Below are 19,605 nucleotides of genomic sequence, written 5' to 3' on the forward strand. Positions count from 1 at the left end.
CGGCCCCGCCCCGGCCCCGCCTCTCTGACCTCCCCCGGCCCCTCCCCCAGAGGGCCTCAGGCCCCGCCCCCGGTCAGCCGCGAGCGCTCGGCCACAGCGCAGAGAACCAATCACCGTGCGCCTCTACGTTTAGTCCCTTTTTGGCGTCCGCCCTCAGCCAAAATGGCGCCATCTCGGAAGTTGCCGAAGCCCTAGAAGTTGCCGAAGCAGGTCCGGAAGCTGCCGAACGAGTCCGGAAGTTACCGAAAGAGAGCCGCGGGGAAGAAGGATGGCGGATATCATCGCAAAGCTCCGGGAGGACGGGATCCAAAAGCGTGTGATACAGGAAGGCCGAGGAGAGCTCCCTGACTTTCAGGATGGAACCAAGGTTCGTGTCTGGCCCCGTCCCCTCAACCCTTCCGCGGCGCGGTGCGCATGCGAGGCGGGAGGAGGCCTTAGGCGAGAGGTTGCGCATGCCCAGATAGCAGTGGCCAGTGACTCTACTGCTCACATGCCGAGCTCGACGCTGGTTGGTCTGAATTTAAGCAGGGGGTGAATTTGGATACGTCTGCGTCGCCCCGTGGCTTGGCCGGGTGGCCGCATTGGTCGGGGAGGCCGTCAGTCAGCATAAGAAGGTTGCTTCATAAGAGGGGGGCTTGGCTTCAGTGTCGAAGCCGACCTGGCGCGCGAGGAGACCCAGAGCCGGAAACCGGGGACCTGGGAGGTGCCCCAGGACTGGGAAGGAGGCCCGTGGCCTCCGGGTTGCCAGGTTCAAGTTCTTTCGTAGGTAGGAGGGCCTACTGAAAACAGTTGAACCAGCTCCCATTGTTTAGATGGGAAAAGTGAGGCCCCACGGCACACAAACCCATTGAATATGCCCAGAGGTCTGGTCTGCCGGACTGGAGCCTTTCGGCAGTTCTACCCGATGTTGCCCAGGACAGAGAAGGGCTGGGAACTTAAAGAACCTACCACTGTTCTCCTTTGTACATCCAGTCCTCTCTGATCCCCTCCCCCAAACACCTATGCCTCCAGGCTTCCCAGCTTCTGCTCAGGCAGGTTCCTCCTCCTGGAGTGCCTTTCCCAGTTGCCACTTGTCTGTAGAGTAAGGAGCTTCCCAGGGGCAGCCTGTTGGCCCAGCAGAGCAGTCAGTCACACAGAATATGCACTTGGAGGAAATGATCGAAGTCCTGGCGTAAACTGGGGACACCAAAAGTCAGAGCAGCTGTGCATGAACACATGCTCCCTGGGCAGCGCTGTGCGGGTAAAGACCCTAGCCTGGCTCGGCGTGGGTGCCCTGAGAGCAGAGGGGAGCTGCACGGTTCTCGTGATCAGTTATATTGAGAGGGATCCTTTCTGAATGAGAGAAGTGTGGGTGTGGATGCACGACCCCATGGGCTGGGGGTTGATGACCTTGGAGAAGGTCCTGGCAAGGGAGATCCAGGACGGAACAGATACCAGGAGGAGAGATATTGTAAAGGTAGTGAAGATTGGTGAACAATGGCACCAAAAAACTAGGGACAGGTATTATTAAGTAACAACCCCCAGGTTTGACTGAATGCTCCTAGTGCCCTGTGCTAAATGCTGCACAAGTTCATTTCCTTTCGTTCCCACAATGTTGACTGCACTTTACTGGTTTGGAAACAGTTTAGAGATTTGGAATACACTGGTGTGGTGGGGAAGAGTGTGGGCTTCTCTGTCTATATCCTGCCAAGGGGTCAGTCTTCAGATCTCTTCTCTCTGCACTCACCCGCAGATGATCTCCCCCAGACTCACGAAAAAACTCTCGGCGCCTGGGTGGCTCAGTTGGTTGAGCGTCTGACTTCGGCTCAGGTCATGATCTTGGGGCTCTGAGTTCAAGCCCCACATTGGGGTCTCTGCTACGAGCTGCAGAGCCTGCTTTGGATCTTCTGACCCCCTCTCCCTCTTCCCCATCACCTCTGACGCACCTGCTCTCTCACAAAAATAAACATTTAAAAATACAGTAATAGGGGTGCTCCGGACACTGAGCGTCCAATTTTGGCTCAGGTCATGATCTCGCAGTTTGTGGGTTCGAGACCCACATCGGGCTCTGTGCTGACAGTTGGAGCCTGGAGCCTGCTTCAGAGTCTGTGTCTCCCTCTCTCTCTGCCCCTCCCCCACTCGTGCTCTGTCCCTCTCCCTCTCTCAAAAATAAATAAACATTAAAAAAAAAATAAAAAATTCTCCATGCCTGGACTACTCCCACATGTATATTTCTTTTTTTTCCCTTTTTCTTTTTTTAAAGGGAAGTTATCTTTTTTTTAAAGTTTATTTATTTATTTTGAGAGAGAGAGAGCACGCATGTGTACACACACTTGTGTGTGGGGAGGGGCAGAGTGAGAGGAAGAGAGAGAATCCCAAGCAGGCTCCCCACCATGAGCCCCAGAGCCTGACTTGGGGCTTGATCTCACAAACCTGAGCCAAAATCCAGTCGGATGCTTGACCCACTGAGCCACCCAGGCATCCCCCACATGTGTATTTCTGGCTCCCAAATCACCACCTCCACGTGGATGTCTGGTCTGCCGCTCAGACTTCACCCACTGCACCCAAGCCTTCCCCATCTCAGCTAAGGGCCCTCCGACCTACTGGTTGCTCAGGCTAAACACCCCCCAGCGTCCGTGGCCCCTTGCGTGCTCTCGGGTTCCACAAGTCTTCAGAATGCACCCAGGACCTGGCCACTTCTCACCGCTTCCCCCCTTACCACCTTGGTCCAGGCCACTGCTGTCCCCCCTGGCCAACTGCAGTGGCCTCCTACCTCACCGTCCTGCACCAGCCCTCGCCTCCCTGCATCCTTTTCTTACCTGGGCAGCTCTGGAAGCCACGTCAGATCCTGTCCCTCCTCTGCTTGGAGCCACGCAGAGTAAAGACACGACGTCCTCACCACAGCCTCCGAGCCCTGCGGGATCCATCCCTGCCGACCCCGGTGGCCCCACCGCGCACCCTCCGCTTGTTCACTCTGCTTCTGCCACACCTGTCTCGATGCTGCTTCCTCTTTTTTTAAATGTTTATTTTTGAAAGAGAGAGAGAGCACAAGCAGGGGAGGGCAGAGAGAGAGAGGGACACACAGAATCCAAAGCAGGCTCCAGGCTCTGAACTCTGAGCCGTCAGCGCAGAACCCGACACGGGCCGCGAGATCATGACCTGAGCCGAAGTCTGCATTCAACCCACTGAGCCACGCAAGCACCCCTGATGCTTCTTGAACACACCACACAATCCCACCGCTGCTCTTTGGGCCTAGAAAGTTCACACCCCTTCGTGCCCCAGCATCTGTGGGGCATGCTTTCTTCTGTACTCTGTGCGGATCTCTGCTTAAATGTTGCCTCCTCAGAGAGTCCCCCGCCCCCCTTCCCGGCCCCGTGTGTAGATTCGCCCTGTCTTTTTCTGCTGCGGTTTGTTTTCTGATCCACGGCCCTTAGCTCCGCCGTACACGGTACACTGTTTTGTTTGAGGCTCATCTCCTTCCTCCAGAAGTTTCATGTGAACTCCGTGGGCACCGGGACCTGTGTGTGCTTTATCTACTGTCGTGTCTAGCACAGAGCTCAGGCACGTAGTAGGTGCCCGGTAAATATTTGCGGAAAGAACGTTTGGAGCCCGAGTGCTTGAGATCCCATCCCAGCCTGTCCACCCCCTAACCGTGTGACTCGGGGCCCTTACTTGCCTCTCCGTGACTTCACCTCCCCTGGGTGGTGGGGTGAAGGTCAGGTGGTGACCCTCGGACGAGCCCTGTCCCTTGGTGCCATCTGCGAGCCGAGAGCTGGGCTTGTCCTTGGGGGCTGGGCGGGAGTTTGTGCCCTCACCTCATCCCCCGTGTGGCCCGCAGGCCACATTCCACTACCGGACTCTGCACAGCGACGAGGAGGGCACTGTGCTAGACGACAGCCGGGTGCGCGGCAAGCCCATGGAGCTCATCATTGGCAAGAAGTTCAAGCTGCCCGTGTGGGAGACCATCGTGTGCACCATGCGCGAGGGGGAGATCGCCCAGTTCTGCTGCGACGTCAAGGTACATGACGTCCCGCCCCGGCCCGTAGTGTCTGCGCAGCCATTCCCGAGTCCCCGTTCCGGGGCCCCTGCCCTGGCTAGGCCTCCTCGAACTGCCTCCAGGGCACCATACCAGCAGGACACCGGGGTCCTGGCCTCTTCCGCCTTCTCTTCTTCTTGACAGACTGCAGCCAGGGGATTGCACGTGACCCATGTAACCCCTTCCTTAATCCTCTCTGGCCCCTCGTCACTGCCAGGCTGTAGGGTCCGACCCCTGCCACACTTCCCCGCCCACTCACCTCCCTGCCTTTCCTTTCCATCCCCTTCTTGGCCAAGATCCTCCCTCATCCTTCAGAGTGAATTCCTGTGTTCACTACCCCCAGGAAGCCCTCCTTGACTGCTGGTGGTTGGCTTGAAAGCCCCCTCTGGATCCTCTAACCCCTCAGGTCCTACGCGGCCAGGATCGGGCCCCCTACCTGGGTCTGAGCTCCAGCAGAGCAGGGATCAGACCTCTTTACCTGTAGTTCAGAGTGCTCAGCACCGACACTCAGGACACGTCTGCTGGCTGGATGTGACTCTAGCGGTCTGCCCCCGCTGCAGACAGTAGGGGCCGCGAGCAGAGCTGCTTGCACTGGGGAGGGGGTAGTCTGGTTCCCATCACCCCAAGAGCTGTTCCTAGTGAAAGTCAAAGGCCAGGTGCTCTATGCCGGCAGGTCTCCGCCAAGGGCTTTGCATTGCTACCTTGGGCCCGGCCCTGAGATAGGCCCTGAGTGGGGTGGGGGTGGGGCGGGAGAGACACTGAGGACAGAAGGTAGGGGCCCCCGGTAGTAGTGACAAGTCCAGCCCTTGGGCCGCACCCCTGGGAAGAGGCGTGAATCCCACTGAGCTCCTGAGGGCAGGGGAGACGGGTTCACAGTGAGAGTGGACGTTTGTGTTGGGAGTGGGAGGGCCAGGTGCTTGGCTTGGTTTGGTGGCCAGAGAGTGTGGCAAGAGCTGGGGACTTGGCCAGAAGAGAAGGCTGGGAGGCCAGAGCGTTCCCGAGGGAAAGGCCCTCCTGCGTTTCAACGGCGCGGGGCCTGGGCCGGTTGCTGCCCCTCCCTGGGCTTCAGTGTCCTTTCTCAGGTGGCGATGGGGCCAGGGGCCGGGTGACCAGGCGGCCCCTGCTCACAGAGCCCCGGGTGCGCGCTCGCCTTTCTGCAGCACGTGGTCCTGTACCCGCTGGTGGCCAAGAGCTTACGCAACATCGCAGCTGGCAAGGATCCCCTGGAGGGCCAGCGGCACTGCTGTGGGATCGCCCAGATGCACGAGCACAACTCCCTGGGCCACGCCGACCTGGACGCCCTGCAGCAGAGCCCCCGGCCTCTCATATTCGACATCGAGATGCTTAAGGTGAGGGGCCACCAGGCCGTGGGTGCCTCCCCAGACCACCCCTGCCCGGCCTCACGGCGGGAACTGGCCCTTCCTGCCTGCCCCAGGGCTGCTGGGCTCAGTGGACGGACCATCGGCGGGGGGCGGGGGGTGGGGGGTGGTGTGAGGATGAGAAATGAGAACAGCCGGCAGAGCCCCTGGCAGTCCCCATGGGCCTCCCTCCTGGGGCCCCTCTGCCTCCACCCGTCTCTGTGAGGGTGGGGACTGTCCCCTTCTCGTTCACCGTTCTGTCCCTGGAACCGGGCATAGTGCTCGCCAAGTAGGAGGTGCTACCTAAGCGTTTGCCGAAGGGTTCTGCTCCCGGTGCCCAACGTCCGGAGGCCCAGAGGTCCGGTCTGCGGCCGGAGAAGCTGGGGCGCCCCTGGGGCCTCCCCCTGAGTTGGCCCGTGCTCTGGCAGGTGGAGAGCCCTGGCACGTACCAGCAGGACCCCTGGGCGATGACGGATGAGGAGAAGGCGAAGGCGGTGCCGCTCATCCACCAGGAGGGCAACCGGCTGTACCGGGAGGGCCGCGTGAAGGAGGCGGCCGCCAAGTACTACGACGCCATCGCCTGCCTCAAGAACCTGCAGATGAAGGTGCCGCCCGGAGGCCGTGGTGGAGGGGTGGTGTGGGGGGGGTGCCCTTGGAGGGGGCCGGCCCTCAGCGTCTTCTGTGCCCTCTCCCTGCCCCCGCGCCCCCCAGGAGCAGCCCGGGTCCCCCGACTGGGTCCAGCTGGATGAGCAGATCACGCCGCTGCTGCTCAACTACTGTCAGTGCAAGCTGGTGGCCCAGGAGTACTACGAGGTGCTGGACCACTGCTCGTCCATCCTCAGCAAGTACGACGGTGAGCGCCGGGCACGGGCCGCGCGCCCCAGCCCTTGAGGTCACCTCCCATCCCCCCGCCAAGGCCCCACGACCGCCCGCGCAGACACCCTCCGCGCAGGCGGGGCTGTGGGCCCTGCTGTGCCAGTGACTTGCGGATGGTGGCGTGTGGCTGGCCCCCTCGGGTCGGGAGGGCTCTGCCCCACGAGGCGCCCACGGTGCCAGAAGGCGGGCAGGGCGGGCAGCTGGCTGGGCCCCCCGCCCTCACGCCTTTGCCTGCCTGCCGCCCGCCGCTACCCCTGCAGACAACGTCAAGGCCTACTTCAAGCGGGGCAAGGCGCACGCGGCCGTGTGGAACGCCCAGGAGGCCCAGGCCGACTTCGCCAAGGTGCTGGAGCTGGACCCCGCGCTGGCGCCCCTCGTGAGCCGCGAGCTTCGGGCCCTGGAGGCGCGGATCCGGCAGAAGGACGAAGAGGACAGGGCTCGCTTCCGGGGGATCTTCTCCCACTGATGGGGCCCCGCACTGCCTGCCCTGCCTCCCCTGCGTGGCCCCCCGCCGCCGCCGCCCCTGCCCCCGCTCCTCCATGCTTCTCTGTATATAAAGTCCGTATTTATCGCTCCCTGGGCCTGCCGGGCTGATCTGTTGGGAGAGCCAGGGTTATCACCTCAGATTTCCTGGTACTCGGGTGGTCCTGGGAGGCGAAGGATCGGGGTCCTGATCCCTGGTCCCCATTCACCAGCTCCAAGACCTCTCTGGGCCTCCATGTCCCCGACAGAGAGGAGGAGGATGATCTCTGTCACAACGGAAGTGTTCTTTTCCGGCCAGGGCGGAGGTGCCCGGGAGCCTTCGGTCTTCAGGGGGAGACAGAGGCGCGGCCAGGCGGCCAGGGGGGTGTGAGTGAGATGGTCCCCCAGTGCGGCTCTCCCCTCCAACCTCTGGCCCCGTGGTCTCACGTCCCCAGCCTCTGCGCGCGGAGATTTCAGTCAGAGGCCCAGTCTGGGCCCCTGTGGACTGGAAGGCTGGCCCAGGGCGGGAGGGCTGGACGAGGTGGGGTGACCTCGGGGAGAAGGGAGGACACGGCCCTCCGTGAGACCTCCAAGGCCCAGCCTCCCTTCCTGGCCTCGCCGCTACCCTACACTTCGACCCTGGTCACATCCTGGCCCCGCTCTACCCTTCAGTGTCCTCGTCAGACTGGAAACTGGACTCGGTTGCCCCCTGGTACGAGACAGGTGGGCAGTCGGGCGGGATGCAGGTGGTTTATTTTCATGGATTCACACACACTGGAAAAGCCTCAGGGCCCTTGCCAACATCCTCCCCCGCACCGAGGCTGGGTGCCTCCCACGTGACAGGGAAGTAACACTGAGGGGCAGACAGAGATACAGGGCATGGGGTTGGGGGGCCAGAGGTCTGGGCCCCCAGCCTCCCACATGTGCCATCCGGGGCCCCTCGAGTGCACGAATAAATCCCTTCAGGGCCACCACAGTGCTGGCCTCACTCTTCGCTGTCCAGCTTGAGGCTGATGCTTCGGGGCTTGCCTCGGGCCAGCGTGGTGGGCGGTGTCCCCGGGCTCTCCCGCTCCACCTGACTGGGCCCCCTGGAGCGAAGCAGCTGGCTCTGCTTGCGGAGGAAGTCCACGGGGGCAGCCCCCCCATAGCTGCTCTTGGCCAGGGCGGCCCTGGAGGGTCCCGCAGGGGCGTGAGGGTGGGAGCCCGCCTCCAGCTGGCCCAGGTGGGCCACGTAGCCGTCTGACAGGAACTGTGGGCAGAGATGGGTAGGAATGAGGGCACCGGGGGCCTCAGGCCCACACGTAGCCCTCACCTGTCCCCGTCCCCCAGGCTCGTGGGCAGTGCTGGCAGCATTACAGGCCTGGCACAGCCTGACCCGGTGTCTTCTCTCAGCAGATGGGAACCCCAGACTGGGAGCCAGAGCAGCCTGGCTTTACTCCTGTCTCTGCCCCTCTCCAGGCTTCGGGTTCCTGGGAGCCTGGCGGGAAGAGCCGCTGACAGTAAGCACTTGCTCGGTTCCACCCCTGTGCACACTAAGCGACGATGCTCATGAAAGCTGTGGCGGTTGGTGCCATTTCATAATTTCCGTTCTACAGATAGGAAATTGAGGCTCAGGAAGCTCAAGGTCCATGGCCAGGGCCGTGCCAGGGTGGATAGGAACACTCAAGGTCTTGAGCACACTCCCGCCTGTTATCTGTCGCTGCCCAGTAGCTCCAAGCTGTTCATGACTCTTGTCCCAGGGGGAGCCCAGTCCCCCGAGGCCAGCTGGCCTTTTTGTAGCGCCCCCCGCCCCATCAGTCGGGTGCTTCTTCACACAGATGGTCTTCGTGGTCTCACACCGAGGCTCCACTCCCCCCGCCAGCTCCCAATCCCAGCCTGCACTTGGCTCTCACCTGACACTGAGCTTGCAGCTTCCGCACCGCACGGCCCACAATGTAGGTCTGGCTCGGGGACAGGCCCAGTGCCGCATATACGGCCACGTCTTTGGGGGACCCATAGCCGGCCACGATGTTCAGTTCTACCTGTGGTCGGAGAAGCGGGTCAGCCACCCTAGGGGGCAGGGCCGCGTGACTTGGGTGGGTCGGAAGGGTATCCAGGGTCAGATTGCTTCAGGGCGGGGCTAGCCGGACTGAGGCGGGGCCACGGGGGTCCTAGTCACCAGGCCCTGACCCTAGACGGAATTGATCCAGAGGACTAGGGGCCTCTCACGGACCACTAGGGGGCCGGGCCCTCGGGGCCTCTCTTGCCAGTTAGGGTCCCGGGCTTAGGGGTGGGACCAGACGGGCCTGCATAAGTCCTACAGCCCCGGGCAGGGGCGGGGGCGGGGGCGGGGCCCTCCCCGGGCGCACCTCCTGCACCAGGCTCTGCAGAAACATCGCCTTCTGGCGCAGTGGGTCGTGGGTGAGGCCATCGCAGAAGGAGACGACGCCGTGAGGAAAGTTGTGCTGCGACAGCCAGGCCACCACGCGGTGCTTCTGCATATCAGGCCGGCCCGTTACGTACACGATCAGGTAGCCGGCGTCCTGCCAGTGCCTGCGGGGTGGGACGGCGGTCAGCTCCGTCTCCGAGGGCGGGGTCGGTCACCGCGGCCAGCCGGGAAGCACCGCTCCTACCTGACCACATCCACCGCGCCGGCGCGCACCTTGGGGTCGCTGCCCATGATGGAGACGCTGGCGGTGAAGGAGCCGTCGATGCTGAAGACCACGGCCTCCGTGCCGCGGGCCACCACGGTCAGGCAGCACTCGGCGTACGTGTGGTCGCCCCTGCGGCCCGCGAACGGCGTGAGCGGCGCGGGTGGAGGCCTGGGGAGCCCCGACCCGCAGAAGCCCGGCCTGCCCGGCGCTCACCTGACCACCATGCGCACCGGGTAGACGCCGATGCCCAGCGCGCGCTCCAGGGGCACCGAGAAAGTGAGGCGGCCGGAGCTGTTGGTGACCTCAGTGCCGAAGTGGATCCACTTGCCTGACAGCGGCTGCGTCATGATGTAGACGTCCACCTGGTGGGGAGAGCGGGCGAGAGGGGCCAGGGGCCGAGCCTGAGTGGAGGAGGGTCTGGGCGGGCTGTCGTGGGGTTAGCGAGGTCCCCGTGGGCGTGAGGTCGGCTCGACGGGGGGGCGGGGAGGGGCCAAGGCCGCCGCGTCCTGACCTTCTCTCCGGTGAGCGTGACTACGTCCAAGGGCCCGTACATGAAGCGCGCGTTCAGCACCTGGGGGCGGCCCTCGCACACCACCGTGTCGCTTGCCCGGTGGTTGGAAGTGACATTCTGGCGAGAGGAGACGGCGTGAGACCGCGGCGGGGAGACGAGACGGCGGGATTCCGGGAGCAGCTGCTGAGAGGGCCCTGGCCCCGATGGGGGCGGGGCCTCCGCAGGAGGAGCGAGGCCCTTGTGCTGCGCGCTCTTGCGACCCCGACCTGAGGTCACGAGTGCCTGCGTGTGGACTTCGGCCCCCAGGAGTAGGACGGGATGGAGGATGAGGCTGGACGCGGAGAGCTCGGATCCGAGGCCCGCGTTAGCCGTGGAAGGAGGGGGAGGTTCCTGGTTCCCAGGGGCGGGGCCGAGCCCCGAGGGGGCGGAGCCAGGGCTACAGAGGCCTGGGAGGCACCCAGGGAGGTCCCGGGAAGGTAGTGAGGGGCGGGGAGGGGCGGGGTGCTGCGGAGAGAGGGCTGGGCCTCTGTCCCCAGAATCTCCAGAGGACCCGAGGGGGCGGGCACATACCCGGATCTTGACTTGCGTGCGTTTGCGCTGCCACTTCTCCCTGGGGAAGGCCGGGCTGTAGATGGACGGCTCCTCGCACTCCGTCAGCTGTGGCTGCTCCTTCTCGATCACCTGTGCACGCGAGGCCACGTGACCGCGGAACCTGGGTCTGGCCCTCCTCTGGCCGGCGGCTCCCCATGCACGTCCAACGCGCATCGCCCACCCTGTATGCCCGATCCCCGAGCCCACCTGGCGCAGGATGAAGGCCACCACATCAGCCGACTCCCAGTAGCTGGCGTGGAAGAGGTGGGGCAGCGTGACGGTGGGGAAGGCGGTGAGCGCCTCGGGGCAGTACAGCGAGTAGTCAATCCGCTTCGTCCCCCACCAGCGCTCCAGGACTGCACGGCCACGTTGGGCAGTGAGTCAGGGGTGGCCTCCCACCTCATGCCCACGTGTCTGGCCCCTGGGTACTCTTTCCTCCCTCCTTTCTGCCAAGCCTGCTCTTTGCCAAGTCCGGGGCCGGGTACTGAGGCCGTCTGGTCCCAGAGCAAATGCTGGGGCCAAGGGTGTTTCAACTGGGCTTTGGGAGGCAGAATAATTGTCCCCTCCCCAGGCTGGGTGGCTGGCTGACTTACTCTTAACCACCTCACTGGTGGTGCTGGGGGCAGCTGGCTGGGCCGGAGGATCAGTGCCTAACTCACTGCCCTTCCAGAAGGCACCGCTGGCAGAGGTGGGTGTTGAGGGCACCAACATCTCCAGCTCTTCCAGAAAGAGGCCTGAGTGGGTCTGCAGAGTGTCAGCTGGGGAATGGGGGGAGGGGCAAGCTGAGCGCTGGTCTGAGCCAGGCTGCCCTCCTGGCTTTCCATGTGGGGGTTCCAGGATAGCCTGGCCCCCACACCTCCATCTTCCCCTCCAGCCCTCCCTGCTCAGGTCTTAGCTGAGGCTGAAGTGCCTCCCATTTGGGTGGAAGTGAAAAGGGGAGGGCTTTCTCTCTTCTTATCTTCCTCCAACAGCCATCCACATGCCTTCCAGCTTGCCTGCTACCACCACCCCAGCACAGGCCCATTTGTCTCATGGGCCAAATGGGAACCCACTTGCATGACTCCGTGGACACGCCCCCTACTAATACATGTTGTCTATGGATGCACCCCTACAGGCGGATACAGCAGCCCCTCTGCGTTGTGGCTATTCTCAGACACTGGCACCCCAGGGCCACTCTGGCTCCTCTCTTTAACCCAGCCATCACCACTGCCCCCCGCCCCTTGGCAGAGAATGTCAGAAGATCTTGGGGATCCAGACCTCACAGAGGGCCAGGGTAGGGCTCCTTGGTCCTGGGACTGGTGACATGAGAGGTGACCAATGATCTAGGAACCTCCTCACATCCTCCTGGGGGAGGGGAGCCGATCCCTGTCCCTCCCTGTTAGTGCCCTCCTCCTTCTCCCCTTTATCTTGGTTGGGGGCGTACCCAGCAGCAGGGATGAGCCGTCTCCCAGGGGGAACTTCTGGTAGCGGGGCACGGCCAGCGGGGCGATAGCTTGGAACTTGGGGGCCAGCAAGGGCTCGAGGCGGGAGGCGCAGGGGTCAGCCGCGTGGAAGAGGTTGTAGATCTGCTCACAGGCTGGCCGCATCTGGGCCACTGGTACCCAGAAGATAAAGGAAGGAGGAGGTTCAGCTGGGCATGCTGGAAGGGGGGGGGGAGCAGCACCTGGCATGCTGGGTGACCTGGAGCCAGCACCCTTCCTGACCTGCATTCCCCGAGAGGTCACCAGGGTCCTGTTAATGGGAGACAGGTGTCTCAGCTAAGAGGTGCTCAGACCCTTTAACTGCTGCTCGGATTCAGGATGAAGCATTTCCTCCTGACTGACTGACCCCAGCTCATGCAGAGCAGCATGTAGGGGCCTGAGTTCCTCCTGGTGCACTTTGGGAAACTTGACCTTGGACGTCTCTGGGCCTCAAGTTCCCCTTCTCTAGCCAAGCCATTGAATATGTTCTGTGAGGTATGGTGATAACAGTAGCATCTCGCGTGTGACCAAAGAGACAGGGGAGGAACAGATGAAGGAAAAGGCGTGGCTGCCCCCTCCCCCCCCGCAAAGGCTCACCCTCCAAGGTGGGCATCACGGTTTTGCGCAAAGCCAGCACCAGGCCCAGTGGGGAGCCAAAGAGGAAGAAGCCGGAGACCTTGAAATCAAGGCGGGCAGCACTGGTGGGGCCATCAGGAGCCTCAGAAGTGGTGGCAGGGGGGCACGAGGCTGTGCTTGCCCGCCTGGGCTCCCCGGAGGAGGTGGTAGAAGGGGCGGCCTGCAGACTGTGGGGGGGGAGGGGTGCTCAGTGCTGCCACCCCCACAGCCCAGCACAAGCCCAGGGCACGGGTGATGGGGCAGGAATGTCACCTGTTCTGAGCACCCTCGGGCTCAGGACTGGCCATGTCGCTGGGGGTGCGCTGGGCAGGCAGGGCTGAGGGTTCTGGGCTGGCCCGTCCCAGCCCCTCCACCCCATCTGCCAGGGGGTCCCGCACTGGGCCGACCTCCGGGGAGAGCAGCTCATTGTTCTAGACAGAACAGGGGACAGAAATATCCTTAGGGTTGGAGACGATTCGATTTCTACTTATTTGGAAGTGAGGCGAGCGGCTTGGAGGTTGGGCAGGGACTCAAGAGAAGAACTGGGGCAGAGCCCAAGAGAGGACTGAGTGAGGCGGAAGGGAAGCTGCCTGAAGAGAAGTCATACTGTGGGGGCGGGGGGGCAGAGACCGAGAGCTGGAGAGACAGCCCCCCCGGAGGAGGCAGGGTTAGGCCACACTGACCATGCTGCCTCGCCGACTGCTGCTCCGGCTCCCGCTGCCCGCGCTGGCACTGTGGCAGAGTGCGTCAAAGCCCAGGATTCCGCCCACGCCGTCTCCGATCAGCGCCACCTGATTGGGGAGAGCGGCGCCCTCAGGAGGACGGACAGACGGCCGGACGGACGGCGGGCTCTAGCGGCAAGTTTCTCTGGAACATCCCCGGCCACTGACCTGCCCGCAGAAGCCGGCACCCTCCGATGAGCGCAGGAAGGCAGCATAGGCCTGGTTGGTGCGGGCGATGACAGTGGCCACAGCGCCCTGGTATCGGGACGATGAGGTGGCCAGCAGTGGCAGGGCGGCTAGTGGAATGTGGTCCTGGGAGCGGGACAGGCTGTCACCATCGTGGCTGTAGGGGCTCAGGCTGGAGGAGGAGGTGGGGAGGGTGGGTTGGAGGGCCTCGGGGCCCCTGCACTGCCTTCTCCAAGTCCCCTCAGCCCGTTGGCAAGTCCCAGCTCTGCGGCGCCTTTGCGAGGGGCATCAGCCCCCAAGGGCCTCTGTGATGGAGCCATTGTCTAGAAACTGAAGTCCAGCCCCGTGGGTGACTGGCCCGGGTGTCTGCCTTCCCCGCCCCTCCCCCTTCCCTCTTGGGCCTCTTTGGTCCCCAGAGCCCCCAGTGGCTATCTGCACCTTGAAGACCCTGTGCGTCCCCCACCCTTCCACCCCTGACCAGTACTTGGAGACAAGGGCATAGGCGGCAGCGCAGATGGGTGGGCAGGGCACCAGGCGCAGCGCCACGTGGCCCAGGGCCTCGGGGAAGTGGATTCGTGTGACAGCCTCAAAGGCCAGGCTCAGGGTCTGCACGTCCGCCTGCTTGGAGTTGGCATCTCCGGGGCCTGAGTCCAGGATGTTGCCACTGTGCAGGATGAGGAAGAGGGCGTGGACTGCGCACACCTGGGCCCCCAGCTCCCCGGCTCCGTCTGGGCCCTGTGGGGCACAGTAGGGGGCCAGGGGTGTCAGAGCAGTAGCCTGCCTGGTGCGGGGGGACTGCAGATATGGGGTAGCTGGCCGTACTCACCTCCGAGTCCCTGGGTGCTCGGGCCCCATCCCCAATGTCTTTGGTGGCCTCGGTTCCAGGGTCTATAGGAGAGGGGACAGCCAGTGAAGGTGACTGAGGGGCCTGCGGGGACCCCTCCTCTGGCACTTCGGGGACCCTTGCTTGGCTGTTTGCCTCTTCCTCTGACCCCTCTCACCAGGCTCTCATGGGACATCTCATGTTTCTGGGCCTTTGCACATGTCTGCCCTGCTCCTGTGAGGAACGCCTCCTCCCCACGATGCCTGTCTGCCTGGAAAATGCCTTCTAATCCTGCGCTGTCCAGTATGGTGGCCACTAGCCACATGTCCTCATTTAAATGGGAAGGAATTAAAGCACAATACAAATTTCAGCTCCTCAGTCACACGAGCCACATTTCAAGTGCTTAAAAACCACACGTGGCTAGAGGATTTCCATCATCGCTGAAAGTTCTGGGGGACAGGGCTGGCGCAGTCCTTCAAAATCCAGCTTAGATCTCACCTCCCTCGTGAAGCCTTCCTGGACTCCAAATTAATTCCTCCATTTTTTGCGCTCTTAACCACCCATCTGTTATCCCTGCCTATCCGCTCATTATCCACCTGAGTATTCAATGCACACCCTCTCTGGATTGATGCTCAACTTAGGGCCCCATTAAGCTTAGGACTGGGCTGTTCTGAGTGCCCAGTGCATGCAGGGTGCTGGTGGCTGGCAGTCTTTACCTGGGGTCCCCTCAGCCTCCACAGGGGAGGCAAAGGCATCGATGAAATCACTGGAATTCCACTTGGTCATGTCCTTGGGGAAGACCTCGTCACTGTCCGAGAAGCCTTCTGCAAGGACAGGGGACTGTGTCATGGGGCAGAAGGAGCCGCTCAGGGACACCCCCGCCCCCAGCAGGGCCTCGGTGCTGACCGTGGGCATCAAAGAACTCCTCCTCGGAGCTGTTCTCAGAGTCTCGGGCGATGTTCTGCATGCGCCACTCGGACAGGCTCTGGGGAGACACGCCCCCTGCAGGGCCACTCAGTCTCAGCCTGGAGTCCAGCCCGAGGGCAGCTCCCTCCCTTCCCCGTGCCCCAGCCTCACCTCCGTGCTGGGATGAGTAGGAGGAACGGGAAGATGAAGACCACTGCTTGCCGAAACTGGCATCGGGCGAGGCATCGGGGCCGGAGGGCGCCTCGGGCCCATCGGGGGTGCCAGCGTGGCTGGCCGCAGCCCGGGCCTCAACACTAGGCTTCCCAGGGGCCTGGGCTTCGGGCCCCTCACTGCCCGAGTTGCACTTGGCCATGCGCTGTGCCAGCATGCGGGCAGTCTCCTCCTCCAATGCCCGGATGTCAGCCATGCTCAACTCTGTCCATTCATCCTGCCAGCACCAGGCCTGGCGGTGGGCCCGTAGCATCACCCGACGCAGACCTGCAGGTGACGGGGCGACAGAACCATGCCCCTCAGCCTGAGTTTTCCTGCCACTGCTCTCCCCCCCTCCCCCGCAGCCCTTTACAGTGGGTGATGGCTCCCCTGGGCACACCACCCACCCAGAGCCACGGAGTAGGGCAAGGCTGCTGCTATCCAGTAGCTGGGAGTGGCAACTGGGGCATTTGTCCCCAACTCTGAGCACACACCCAACCCCAACACTCTGGGCAGCTGGGAACAAGCCTGCTTCTTGCTGTCTTTCATCTGGCTTCCTGCTGACGTCTTCAGAGACGTTAACAATTAAGGCATTAACAGTTAATGAAATTGTTGATAGTTAATGAAGGTGTTAATAGTTAATGGAAGTGTTGGCACTTAATGAAGTTTGTAGTGGAAGATGATACCCATTCTGGGATGTTTTCATCTTAAGCAGAGGAATAAAGTTAGAAGCTTCAATATCTAGGAAATAAATTAATAATGGTTGGATTATAATTATAAACTTCTGGAGGGAAATCTATCAGAATCTTACCAACGGGGATATCTGTGGGTGATTTCATTTTCTTATTTGTGCTTTTTGGTATTTTTTACAAATGCAAGACAAGCAGCCTAGATTATTCTCTAGGCTAATCTCATGTGTAAAATGGGAATCGTAGCTCCCACTCGGTAGGGGTGTCAGGGTGTTAGAGGAACTCTTGCATGAGAAGTGATTGGCAGAGGAACTTGCATGTTGTGAATGCTGGTCGATGTTAGCTCTTAATACCTGGCCCAGCCTCCTGCTCATTCACAGAAGGGAAAATGAAGGTGCAGAGATGCGAAGTAGCTCACTGGAGGTCCTGTGGAGCCCAGGCCCCCAGCTCCCCCCACCCCTCCATGCAGGGTTCTTCTACCTGCAGGCGGCCCACCCTCAGACCTGGGGGTTGGGGCAGGGCTGAGCTGCAGGGGCTGTGGAGTCAGGGTTAGGAGGGTGAGACCCCAAGAAGATGAGTCAGAGCCACAGCCTGTACTTCTTAGTGTGTTGCTGGTTAGGGCTGCTGACCCTTGTGAGAGTTTCTAAGTCTCCCCTGGCCCACAGAACGCTGGAGAATCCTGGAAGCCTAACGGATGGAAAGCAGCATAGCCGGCATGGGCCTCAGGGCTCGTGTCCCCAGCTGCTTGTCCTCCTGACTCTTAACCTGTACCTCAAGGCTAGGCTCCCTGACCCCCAGCCAGGCGATGCCGTTCCCCTCTGCCTCAGTGCCACCATATCAAGTGGAAATGATGGCTTCTGTGTCCCCAGCCGACAGGGAGCATCCCTGGCTCAAACACGGGGCCTGGTGCATGCTGGGTAAAGGGAGCCGCCTGTGGCAGGGCGCTCACCGACATCATGGATGAACTGCTCGATCTTGGCCTGCATGCCCCAGTAGCGGAACTCGACCTTGCACAGCTTATAGGCACACATGAGGGGCCCTGTCTGGGCCGCTGTGCGAGCCCAGTCGTCAGCCAGCGGTCCCCGGCCAGTCTTGGCCGAGCGGTACAGCCGGGGGTCCTCTTCTGCTTTGTATTCTCCTGGGGCCACCGCATCCCGCACGATGTCGATGGTATCTGAGGGGGGGGGTGTCCAGCGGCACTGAGCAACACCGCCCCCCTCCGCCCGTGCCCCCCTTCCCCACAGCCAGGAAGCCAAGACCAGGAGAGAGCCTGGGGCTTGTCAGAGGCCACCCACTGAGGTGGCAGATGGCCCCAGAGGGGCTCCAGGGTCCCCTCACTGGCCCCAGGCCTCACCCAGGATGCGCTGTCTCCTCTCCGCTCCACTCAGGTTGAAGACATTCGGCTGCTGCCCCCCATCGGGCAGGTAATACGTCTCTATTTCAATGGAGAATTTCTCCACGAAGGGGCAGGTGTACCTGGGCACGGGGCAGGGGTGAGGGTCACTACTGCGCCCGCCAGGGCTGCTCTCCTTGCAACCCCAGGCCTGCCCCACCCACTCACCGAGTTCGGGTGTAGGGATAGGCATTCCAGGACTCCTCTTCCACCTGCAGGGCGGCCTTGGGCAGCAGCGCCCGGAACCAGCCTGGGATGTGGGAGCCCACGTGGTACACCTTGTGGGTGTACTGCCCGCTGCCGCCGGGCCCGTCCGTGTAGGGCCGGTTGGCCAGGATCTCCACGCCACTGCCCTCACCGCTCGACTCCTCCCGGCTCTTTTTCTGCACCCAGGGCAGAACAGAATGGGCGGCGCGGCCCCAGCTGAGCTCGCGGGGTCCTCCGGCTTGGCCTGGCCCCCTGCACAGTGCTGGAGCCCTAGTCCCAGCCTTCCGACCTCCCTCAAACTTGACCCTGGCCCCCTGCAGCTCTCTGGGGTCAGGGCCACAGCTGCTGTCCAGTCCTGCACAAGGCCTGCAGCCCAGCACTCGTTTGCGTATTGACTGGTCTATTCCAGGCGTACTGGGATTGTATTAATTGGGACCTATTGATGAATAAAACAAAGACCCCTGGCTCCCTGTGGGACTTCAGTTCTAGTGACACAGTGGCTTCAGAAGCCAAGTGACAGGGTCTATTAGAAGTGGGAAGTGTTGGGGCACCTGGGTGGCTCAGTCGGTTAAACGCCTGACTTCGGCTCAGGTCATGATCTCACGGTTCGTGGGTTCGAGTCCCGCTTCGGGCTCTGTGCTAACAGCTCAGAGCCTGGAGCCTGCTTTGGATTCTGTATTTCCCTCTCTCTCTCTGACCTTCCCCTGCTCACGCTGTCTTTCTCTCTCTCAGAAATAAATACAACATTTAAAAAACAAAATTAAAAAAAAAAGAACTGGGAAGTGTTATGGGAAGAAGAAAGTGTAGACCAAGGTAAGGGGTATTGGGTTGGGATTACAATTATGACAGGACGATCAGGGAAAGGCTCACTGAACACACAACATGACCATAGTTTGAACATGACTGAAGTGGAGGAGTGCAGATGTGGGGTGGGGGGAGCTGTTCAGGCAGGTTGCTGAGGTGGGGGAGTGGCGTGTGCTCCAGGGGCAGCAAGGAGGCCGGGGAGGGTGGGCTCGAAGAATCAGGGAGATCTTCTGAGAGCCTGACCCCAGTCCCCTCCTCTGGGACCCCAATACCGGCTCCTGCCACACCCCTTATAGCTTGAGAGCACTCAGATCCTGCCCCTTTATAGCTCTGGAGCCTGAACTTGGCCCGCTCAACCCCCTGAGGCCCGATCCTGGCCCTCCTGTCTCCTCAGACCCAGACCCTCATTTCTGGGGAACACAGGCCTCGTTGAGGCCTTGCACCAACCCTCCTCTCCCCCTGAAAACCTGTGCGGCCCCTCTCACAGTCCAAGTTCAGACCCCTACCTCTTGGGTCCCTGCCTCTGTCACAGTTTTGGGGTCTGAGCCTCATCCCGTCTCCCTGAGCCCCTGGGGTTGTCAGGATCCTGCACCCTCCGCGGACCGGCTTCCAGTCTTCTTTCCCACCTAGCACCCCTCCTGGCTCCCTGCGCCTCACTCCTGCCTCCTCGGGCGCTCCTCTGCCTCCCACAAGGGGTTAGAATTCTAAGGAGGATTAAAGGAGATCAGAAGTGGGCTGAGCGTCAACCAGCCAGCAGCCGGGCACTTGGGGGATGGGGAGGCGCCACCAGGCCCTTCTGTCCCCTTTCCCCCCTCCCCGCATTGGAAGGGGGGGCTTCTCTGTCCTCGCTAGGCTCTGAGTCCTTCCAAGCCCCAGAGCCGGGCTGAGGCGGAGTTGAGCCGGCCCGGCCCCTCGTCCCAGGTGTGGCCTGCGCGCTCCTGCCGTTGAGTGACCCCATCACGAAGTGGGGCCCCCTTCGGCTCCCGCTTCCCACCGCCCTCACCTGGATCATGTAGAGCTGGGCCACCTGGTACTCGTCCAGGCTCATGGGAAGCAGAATGTGGTACTCCTTGATGAGCATCCTGAAGGTGCTCGGCCGGCCGCGCGCGGCCTCCGCTCCGCCTGGCGCAGGGCAGGGGGCGGC

At 62.1% G+C, this 19,605-nt stretch overlaps 2 protein-coding genes across 4 annotated transcripts in view; one reads left to right on the forward strand and one right to left on the reverse strand.

Annotated features, from left to right (window-relative positions):
• Positions 1-126: 126 nt before the first annotated feature.
• AIP (AHR interacting HSP90 co-chaperone) lies at positions 127-6,858 on the forward strand. 2 transcript variants are annotated; one of them, XM_077771432.1, is made up of 6 exons: positions 127-367; positions 3,818-3,997; positions 5,176-5,364; positions 5,802-5,978; positions 6,085-6,218; positions 6,510-6,858. In XM_077771432.1, exons 1-6 carry the CDS (start codon positions 269-271, stop codon positions 6,841-6,843), a joined length of 1,113 nt encoding a protein of 370 aa, XP_077627558.1. In that variant the 5' UTR covers positions 127-268; the 3' UTR covers positions 6,844-6,858. The 2 variants fall into 2 exon arrangements, with proteins under 2 accessions (XP_077627558.1, XP_077627556.1); XM_077771430.1 differs by having other exon boundaries at positions 129-367; positions 6,085-6,226; positions 6,510-6,824.
• Positions 6,859-7,445: 587 nt separating this feature from the next.
• Positions 7,446-19,605, reverse strand: part of PITPNM1 (phosphatidylinositol transfer protein membrane associated 1) — a 12,921-nt gene continuing 761 nt past the window's right edge. Inside the window, exons 2-24 of one of the 2 annotated variants that reach the window (XM_077771429.1) lie at positions 19,465-19,583; positions 17,619-17,833; positions 17,412-17,533; positions 17,007-17,231; positions 15,330-15,656; positions 15,159-15,254; positions 14,969-15,076; positions 14,256-14,317; positions 13,914-14,164; positions 13,412-13,601; positions 13,205-13,312; positions 12,795-12,952; positions 12,504-12,709; positions 11,870-12,040; positions 11,040-11,204; positions 10,654-10,802; positions 10,426-10,536; positions 9,856-9,972; positions 9,558-9,706; positions 9,324-9,473; positions 9,060-9,243; positions 8,604-8,732; positions 7,446-7,960 (exon numbers count right to left, since the gene is read on the reverse strand). In XM_077771429.1, the coding sequence (XP_077627555.1) occupies positions 7,697-7,960; positions 8,604-8,732; positions 9,060-9,243; positions 9,324-9,473; positions 9,558-9,706; positions 9,856-9,972; positions 10,426-10,536; positions 10,654-10,802; positions 11,040-11,204; positions 11,870-12,040; positions 12,504-12,709; positions 12,795-12,952; positions 13,205-13,312; positions 13,412-13,601; positions 13,914-14,164; positions 14,256-14,317; positions 14,969-15,076; positions 15,159-15,254; positions 15,330-15,656; positions 17,007-17,231; positions 17,412-17,533; positions 17,619-17,833; positions 19,465-19,542 (3,735 nt within the window). In that variant the 5' untranslated portion in view covers positions 19,543-19,583 and the 3' untranslated portion in view covers positions 7,446-7,696. Of the gene's footprint in view, positions 7,961-8,603; positions 8,733-9,059; positions 9,244-9,323; positions 9,474-9,557; positions 9,707-9,855; positions 9,973-10,425; positions 10,537-10,653; positions 10,803-11,039; positions 11,205-11,869; positions 12,041-12,503; positions 12,710-12,794; positions 12,953-13,204; positions 13,313-13,411; positions 13,602-13,913; positions 14,165-14,255; positions 14,318-14,968; positions 15,077-15,158; positions 15,657-17,006; positions 17,232-17,411; positions 17,534-17,618; positions 17,834-19,464; positions 19,584-19,605 lie in introns of both variants that reach the window. The other variant, XM_077771428.1, reaches the window with a different exon arrangement.

Source organism: Crocuta crocuta, unplaced genomic scaffold, assembly GCF_008692635.1.
Source record: "Crocuta crocuta isolate KB4526 unplaced genomic scaffold, BGI_CrCroc_1.0 scaffold647, whole genome shotgun sequence".
NCBI classification, from domain to species: domain Eukaryota; kingdom Metazoa; phylum Chordata; class Mammalia; order Carnivora; family Hyaenidae; genus Crocuta; species Crocuta crocuta.

Excerpts from the sequence above, each read along its gene's own strand:
- AIP (XM_077771432.1), top strand. The coding sequence starts at position 269 with ATGGCGGATATCATCGCAAAGCTCCGGGAGGACGGGATCCAAAAGCGT. Across the intron at positions 5,979-6,084 it reads TCAAGAACCTGCAGATGAAG|GAGCAGCCCGGGTCCCCCGA; the intron begins GTGCCGCCCGGA and ends CGCGCCCCCCAG. Across the intron at positions 6,219-6,509 it reads TGCTCGTCCATCCTCAGCAA|ACAACGTCAAGGCCTACTTC; the intron begins GTACGACGGTGA and ends CTACCCCTGCAG.